Here is an 8,256-nt window from a genome sequence, read left to right on the forward strand (position 1 = left end):
ACCAGAGGGTCCCCAGCACTTTGCGTTTCCGGAAGTTTCCAGGGAAACCAGAGGGTGTTTGGTGCTCCATTCTGTTTCTCTCGAGTTTCCCTCGGGAAACTCGCGAGTTTCCCTGAGTCTGAGAGCTGGTCTGGGGCAAAATCTGGGGCAAAATTGAGGAAATCGGCACGATACCCAGGTATTTTCCAGGTATACCGGGGTTTTCCAGGTATACCCGCAAAATACCCGGTATTTTGCCGATTTTGGCCCCAAAACAGCCTCAGACACGGCTCAGAGCCCCCCCAAAATGACGAATTCCACGGAGTTTCCCCGGGGTTTCCCGAGGAAACTAGAGGGTGTTGTAGGGAAACGAGCAGGAAACACGGAAAGGAAACCAGGTAGGGTGCGAGAGGAAACCCTCGGACAGGCCAATGCGTTGCCGCGCGAGCTGGAGCCCGACCCAGCTATCTGAGATGGCTCGCCCGTCGCGCGGCTTCTGTTGTGCACGAGAGCGCCGGCCGGCGTTTCTTTTGACCGCTTTTTCGCCGTGTCCGGTGGCCCAAGGGGTCCCCTTGACGGAGGGCTAACCTCCGAATGTAACACCTCCCTGCCGTCTGTGGGATCAGTGCGCGCCGTCCAAACCCAAAGAAAAACCGAATTTACTTAGTCGGACTGGAAAAAAAGATAGAAAACTTGATGGCGGTATCATATGAATTCATTTGTTTTCCTGAAGAGAGAGTTGCACGATGCCACGGCACTCCAAGAGGGGCATGAGCCACTCGGTGAAGAAGCTTCAGCGTCGCGGGGGCGCTCCCAACGTGCGCTGCGCCAAGTCGAAGCGCAAGCAGCTCAGCCGAGCCGAGAACACGAGGCCGAACCGAAAGAAGAAGGCGCGGCCGGAAGACGGCGACGTGGAGATGGCCGTGACCGAGCGGTCAGATGGGGCGGCGGCGCGGGCCGAGGCGCGGCAACAGCTGGGCAAGCGCTCGCGGCAGGACGAGTTTGCCAAGCGGCGCGGCCTTGCCACGCCAAGCATCCAGCAGGCGGCAGCGGGCGAGTACGGAGGCGGTGGAGAGGAGGATGCGCGTGGGCCTGCCGCGCCAGGGTCGGTGGCGGAACGCGCGCTTTCGGCGGCGCCGCGGAACCAGCGCGCCTTCCAGAAGGAGCTTGCAAAGGTGCTGCGCGAGAGCGATGTGCTGCTCGAGGTGCTGGACGCCCGCGATCCGCTGGGCTGCCGCTGTGCGCCGCTCGAGGCGGCGGCGCGTGTGGAGCGGCCGGGGAGGGGGCGACGGGAGGGGACGGGATTGGTGCGCGGACCGTAGGACGCGGTGATGAGCAGGATGGCCACCTCAAAGCGCATCGTCCTCATCCTCAACAAGATCGACCTGGTCCCGCCCGAGAACGCCGCGCGCTGGCCCAAGATTAGCCGAGATTAGGCGAGATGTGAGCCGGTTTGATTGCCGCGAGGAACACGCGCACACACGCACGCACGCACGCACGCACGCACGCACGCACGCACGCACGCACGCACGCACGCACGCGCGCACGCACGCACGCACGCACGCACGCACACTAGACACTTGACACACACACACACACACACACACACACTTACGATGATGAGCTTTCTCGAGCTTTGTGTTCACAGACTCGAAGACCACTAGACACACCCATCATCCACATCCTCGCCGCTGCACCTCCTCACTGACACACCCATCATCCACATCCTCGCCGCTGCACCTCCTCACTGACACACCCATCATCCACATCCCTCGCCGCCGCACCTCCTCCAGGGGGCGCCGTCCCTCGTACCCCTCCGCTTGGATCCGCGTAGGCTCGCCTACCTTCGCCATATCTCCCCATATCTCCCCATATCTCCGCTAGGCTCGGCTACCTCCGCCAGTTCTTCCCTACCGTGCCCTTCAAGGCGAGCGGAGAGATGGGGAGAGATGGGGAGATGTGGAGGGGATGGCTTTAGATGTGCAGGTGCGCACCGAGGGGGAGGGGAGTGGGTGCGGCCGAGATGAGCCGAGACGAGACGAGACGAGATGAGCCGATCTGGGGCGAGCGGCGGCTCGGACATGTCCGGGACACTACCATGACATGTCCGAGACATGTCCCATAGGCGAGCGGCGGCGGCGGCGGCGGCGGCGGCGGCGGCTCCTCGCGCAGCATGGCGGCAGCGTCTGCGGGCGGTTCGGAGGCGCCGAATAGGGAGCAGGTGGGGCGGGCGCGATGTCGTGCTGTCAGACGTCGGTGTGTACGCAGGCGTTTGGCGGCGAGCAGCTGCTACAGCTGCTCAAGAACTACTCCCGCTCGGCCGGGCTAAAGACGTCCATCACCGTCGGCGTGGTTGGCTACCCCAACGTCGGCACGCCTAGACGCCAACACACACACACACACACACACACACACACACACACACACACACACACACACACACACACACACACACACACACGCACGCACGCACGCACACTGCGTTTTCTTGTTTTCCGGCTCGCTCCGAGAGGACGGACTCCGGCGGTATTCGACCGCATACGGCGGTACTCCTTGTGCTCGAACCCCCTCGTATTCACGCGGTGCTCTGACGACGCTGCACCTACCGCATTCCAGCCCTGAGGTTGGCGTGTATGCACCACGCAGGTCGGCAAGTCTTCGCTCATTAACTCGCTCAAACGAGCGAAGGAGCGCTGCTCCCCAGAGCACGCCCATGCATGCGCACGCACACGCACGCCCATGCATGCGCACGCACGCACGCACGCGCTCAACCAGCCCACGCAACGCACGCAACGCCGCACGTATGCACGTGGCGGCTCACCACGGCTCACCTGGCCCCGGCCACTCGCCCGCTCGCCGGCACCAACATACCCCCCACCCGGATCCGCCGCGCTCACCCACCCACCCACCCCACACCCCAGCACACACACCTCACCCCGCCTCACACCACGGCCCCCACACGGCCCCCCCACACACCCCACACACCCCACACACACCCCACGCCCCCCACCCCCCACGCCCCCCACGCCCCCCACACACCCCAGCCCCAGTCCGCCCACCCAGTCCACCCACCCCAGCCACCCACCCCAGCCACCCACTCCTTGCACAGGCGGTCAACGTGGGCTCAACGCCGGGCGTCACGACAGCCGCGGCTCGGACATGTCCGGGACACGACCATGACATGTCCGAGACATGTCCCATAGGCGTCACGACCGCCGCGCAGCTCGTGTCGATTGACAAGCGGGTCAAGCTGATGGACTGCCCCGGGATTGTCTTTGCGCGCGCGCGGACGGCCGAGGAGGAGGCGGACGTGCTGCTGCGCAATTGCGTCAAGGTGTGGAGACACACACGCGCGCGCGTACACCCCCCCCCACACACACACACTCACACACACACACACACACTCACACACACACACACACACACACACACACACACACACACACACACACACACACACACACACACACACACACACACACACACTCACACACACACACACACACACACACACACACACACACACACACACACACACACACACACACACACACACACACACACACACACACACACACACACACACACACTCACACACACACACACACACACACACACACACACACACACACTCTCTCTCTCTCTCTCTCTCACACACACACACACACACACACACACACTCACACACACACACACACACACACACACACACACACACACACACACACACACACACACACACACACACACACACACACACACACACACACACACACACACACACACACACACACACCACCCACGTGCCCCGGGTCGTGCGCTTTGAGTCCCGCGGGGCTCGTGTGATTTAGCCGTGGCGTCGCGAGGGCTAGCCTGGCCCTTGCCCCACCGCCTCGTGCGCGTGTGGAGGAGAATTACCTCCCCTTCCCTTCCCTTAAGGTGGAGAAGATGAGCGACCTAACTGTGCCGATGAATTAATTAATTAATTAATTATTAATTTGTTAATTAAGGTGGAGAAGATGAGCGACCTGACTGTGCCGATCGATGCACTGCTGCGCCGCGTCCCGATGGCACAGCTGCAGGCGCCTCCCGCCTCCCCCGCGGCAGACACACACCTGCCGCCTCTGCTTCCCCGCCCCGCGCCCCCCCCCCCCCCCTCCGACCCACTCCTCCCCGCCCGCTCCTCGCCGCCCTACAGGCCCACTTCCAGCTCGCGCGCTTTGCGGACGTGACGGAGTTCCTCACTCTCGTGGCCCTCAAGCGTGGCAAGCTCGGCAAGGGCTGGCGCCCCCGACCACGACGCCGCCGCCCGCGCGGTGCTGCAAGAGTGGAACGCGGGTGCTGCGAGACGCGATGGACGAGACGCGCCTCCGGGAGGCTTCTAGGACCCTTCTCGGAGCTCTCCTGTAGGTGCCCTCCCCTACCACTCGGAGCCTCCACGGCGCGAGGCGGGCGAGGCCGTCTCGCTGGTGCCTCAGGCGACTCGCGCACACCTCTCGGACACTGCCCCTGTCCGTCAGTGGGCGCTCTCGACCACACGCCGGGCTGCCGCACGGGCACACGGGGGAGGCAGCACTGCCTATGCGGCTCATGGCATAGGCATAGACACAGCCTTCCCAGGCGCACTCCTCTCTGACCCCGCCTCCTCGCCCCCCTTCCTTCGCCCACAGCTCGCCTCTCTGACCCCGCCTCCTCGCCCCCCTTCCTTCGCCCACAGCTGGCCGATGAGTTTGACTGGAACGCTGCGCCGCCCCGCGTGGAGCGCGGCGACGAGAGCGACGACGGCGACGACAGCGACGGCGGCGACGGCCCTCTCGACGGCGCTGAGGACGCCTCGATGGGACTGCGGACGACTGGCGCCTTCGCCGCCGCCGGTGCTAGCCGAGGCACGGGCGCTGACACGAGCGCTGCCGCCCCGCCTAGCGCCTCGATCTTTGGCGCGCTGCAAACGTTGCCGGAGCGCGCGCGAGGGCAGCGAGCGCCCAAGTGCGATCTGTCTCTCAGATTGGCCGAATGTTTCGAGTGCTTGGTTCACGCGCTAGTCTCTGCAGCAGGCGCGCAAAGAAGGAGTCGCGGCCGAGGAAGCGCCCCGAGGCCGCGGACGACGAAGCGGTGATCAACCCGCGGCTCAACCGCACCATCCGCAAGCAGCAGCAAAAGGATGGCAAGAAGAAGCGGCGTGCAGCGAGCCGGATGCTCGCCCCGTTTGTCGAGGGCCAAATGCAGCACTGATTCACGTTTCCCACATAATACCCCGGGTACGTTGTGGTTGTGCGCGTGCGAACGGCTTTTCTGTGGTAAGGAGACCACCTTTTTTTCGATTTTACTGGCAGTGGCACACGTGACACTCGACCAACCGTCTCGATTTTGCCAGCTGCAGAGGTGACGCGCCACTCTCGAGACTCGATTCAAAGTGTCCTGCGCTGGCCTGCCGCGGGCGCGCGTGCCGCGTGGCGCGGCCGGGCGGCGGGGGTGTGGCGTGTGGGCCGCGCGATTCCGATCTGGCACGGATCTGCACACGAAGGGTGCTCCACTGGCGTCATCTCGTCAAGCCACCTTGCGGCGCTTCGAGTCGCGCGGCCTCAACCGTGGCAGGGTGCGGCTGCATGGCACTGAGGGTGTCCGCAGGGCCCCTCTTCGGCGCCTCGCCACCGTTTCCGGCAGCAGCCTCCTCTCGAAGGTCACCAAGCGCCTCCGCCGCCTCTTCCCCCGCCTCCGCCTCCGCCTCCACCCCCGCCTCCGCCTCCGCCTCCGCCTCCGCCTCCGCCTCCGCCTCCGCCTCCGCCTCCGCCTCCGCCTCCGCCTCCGCCTCCGCCTCCGCCTCCGCCTCCGCCTCGGCCATCTCACCCCCCGCAATCTCCACCTCTTCGGCACCCACCTCCACCTCTGCCTCGGCCTCTGTGGCTGATTCGGCACCCCTCTCGGTGGCGGCGCGGTCGCTCGTAGCCATCTCCTCCGCCGCTGTCTTCCGCTCGGCATCCTTTGCTGCCTCCTCCGCTAGGCCGTCTGCCGCGGCCGCCACACCTGCAAGGGGCGGCCACGCATGAGGTGTCTCAAGACTGGGCACCCTTGGAGGTCACAGCGAGTGCATAGCACCTGCGCCTGCCCCCCCATCTCTGACACTCTCCACGCTGTCGGGGTTCGAGCGGGATGCAGACGACGGTGGCGAGGATGGGGGCGAGCTAGCGTTGGCGGTGACCTCGGGCACTGCCCCCAGTGCGGCGGCCGGCACCACCGAGCCCGACTGTGGCACTTCCGGCACAGCCGCCGCGGAACCGTTGCGCGTCGAGGTCGTGGTGGCTGCCCCCGCTGTGGCGAGTGGTAGGGTGGTGGAAGTAATGGACACGTTGGAAGAATGATTGGCCACAAAAGTACTGTTGCCCCCCTGAGCGGTAGACGTTGTGGCGCGTGGTTTCGTGGGGCGCTCGGACGCCTCGACGTGTGAGCGAAAGCGCACGGCCCACTCATCCTGGGCAGCAGCCACGTGCATTTCGGCCCGCACCACCGACTCTGTCAGCGACTCGATCGAGGCGGTGGTGGTTGGACCAATGGCCGCTACAATGGCCGCGGTATCGTTGACCTTTGCTTCCACAGCAGCGAGGCGTGTGGCAAGGTCGGCGATCATGCCACGCTGTTGGTCGAGCATCTGATTCTTCACGGCCGCTTCGCGCGCCTGGGATTTTACTGTCGAATCCACCTCACTCGAAGCCCGAGAGACTGACACCCGCGTGGCATCGATGGCGGCGCGGAGGCTTCGGACAGCTGCCTCGTGATCGGATCGCAGGACGTGAAGGCGTGCTTCGTTGCTCTGTGCCTTGGAGTAGAGCGTACTGAAGGACAGAAGTAGCAACGCCAGGGCGAAGGCGAGGGCAAGGCTGCGGCCCCTCATGTGTCTGTATCCGTGTCGGGGGGAGAGGCGTTTGCAGACGTGTCGAAACACCTCTGAAGGGTACCTCTAGGACGCGCTCGACTATTGCACTATTACACTGTGGGACAGGGTCGATTCCTGTTGGAGAGTGTGAACTCAAACCTATTTGTGTAACCGTCTCATGTTTGGTTTGTCCTGCCGCGCACATTGTCATCGACTTGTATCCGACTTGGTGGCTGTGGTGATGTAGCGATGGTGTGGGTCTCTAGTGACCTACACAGCTCCTCCGTGTTCCGTCTCCTGACATGGTACCGACCGGTGAGTGCACGGAGTGAGCAGTGCGGCACTGAGGCCGACATGAGAGCTGGTGCGGCACACAAGCGAGATGTGTTGCCGCACAGCATTTCCGGCTTACGCTCGATACGTTGGCTGGCGCCATGGGCACAGAGGCGAGCCGTGGTGATTGGCTGGGCACAGAGGCTCGGCGCACGGTGGCACAGCGGCCGCCAACTGCTTGGCTCGGAGGCTGAGCAGAATGAGAACAACCGCAACATCAACTTGGGTGCTTGCGGATCTTCTGCGACAGAGCGCGTCTCCGCCAGCACTGCGGCTGGGTGGACACGAGAATCCCCTCTTTCTTCTCCTTACCGGTCCGTTCTCCTCGCCTACGGACCACCATCGCAGCTGCTGCCTCCGCTACCAGCTCTCGGGCTGCTGCAACGGCAGTTGCCGCAAAGATCTCGCACCGAATGTGGACCCTGCCTTTCGCCGCCGCTACTTCCGACGTCGCCGCTCGACACGACGACCGGAGCTGTACGCGATGAACACGCGACGATCGACACGCCCTCTCTGCCTTGTGTGGCGATTACCACGTCGTGGGGGAGTGTTGGGCATCTGTTCGACGTGGCAATGCCACTCTACCTCATTGCTCTCTCTTCCTCGTCTCGCCTCCTCGCGCTAGCCCGTCCCGCTGTCCAACGCCTCTGGCAAGAAGTCCAATGCGCCTCTACGAGCGTCTCTGCCGTCTGGACGTCTGAGACTGAGCCTGCCATCTCCGACGTCGGCGGCCCGTGGCGCAACATCAACGTTCGGGGCATTGAAGATCGTCCTCACGTCCCTGATGCGCTCATCCGCGTCAACGCGGCGAGGCCTCCCAACGGCCCAATCGCCGCGCCGCAAGGGGGCGCCCCCGCTGCCGCTCCCGCGCCCGCCGCGCCTGCCGCGCCCGCTCAAGCCGCCGCCCCGCGACGCTCAGCCCGGATTGCAGCTCGCGGCGCGCCATGACCGAGCTCCACAACGAGCTCCTGTTCATTATCTCCCCTTTCTCTCTCTCCGCCCACTCGGCCGCGCTTTGACCCCTTCACTGGATCATCTTAGCGCGCAAGTCTTGCCAACAAGCAAGACCATCC

At 64.3% G+C, this 8,256-nt stretch overlaps 2 protein-coding genes across 2 annotated transcripts; both read left to right on the plus strand.

The window, feature by feature from the left end:
• Nucleotides 1-725: 725 nt before the first annotated feature.
• Nucleotides 726-5,211, plus strand: EMIHUDRAFT_197835 (hypothetical protein; the record flags this gene model as incomplete). The annotated part of the gene is made up of 8 exons (XM_005761800.1): nucleotides 726-890; nucleotides 975-1,184; nucleotides 1,302-1,367; nucleotides 2,248-2,346; nucleotides 3,203-3,313; nucleotides 4,697-4,735; nucleotides 4,808-4,965; nucleotides 5,034-5,211. The coding sequence occupies 8 exons, from the start codon at nucleotides 726-728 to the stop codon at nucleotides 5,209-5,211; spliced, it is 1,026 nt and encodes a 341-aa protein (XP_005761857.1).
• Nucleotides 5,212-7,355: 2,144 nt separating this feature from the next.
• On the plus strand, nucleotides 7,356-8,256 carry EMIHUDRAFT_350586 (hypothetical protein). Its single transcript, XM_005761801.1, has one exon. The coding sequence runs from the start codon at nucleotides 7,757-7,759 to the stop codon at nucleotides 8,129-8,131; it is 375 nt and encodes a 124-aa protein (XP_005761858.1). The 5' UTR covers nucleotides 7,356-7,756; the 3' UTR covers nucleotides 8,132-8,256.

This window comes from Emiliania huxleyi, assembly GCF_000372725.1.
Source record: "Emiliania huxleyi CCMP1516 unplaced genomic scaffold EMIHUscaffold_7, whole genome shotgun sequence".
NCBI lineage: Eukaryota > Haptophyta > Isochrysidales > Noelaerhabdaceae > Emiliania > Emiliania huxleyi.

Excerpts from the sequence above, each read along its gene's own strand:
- EMIHUDRAFT_350586 (XM_005761801.1), top strand. The coding sequence starts at position 7,757 with ATGCCACTCTACCTCATTGCTCTCTCTTCCTCGTCTCGCCTCCTCGCG.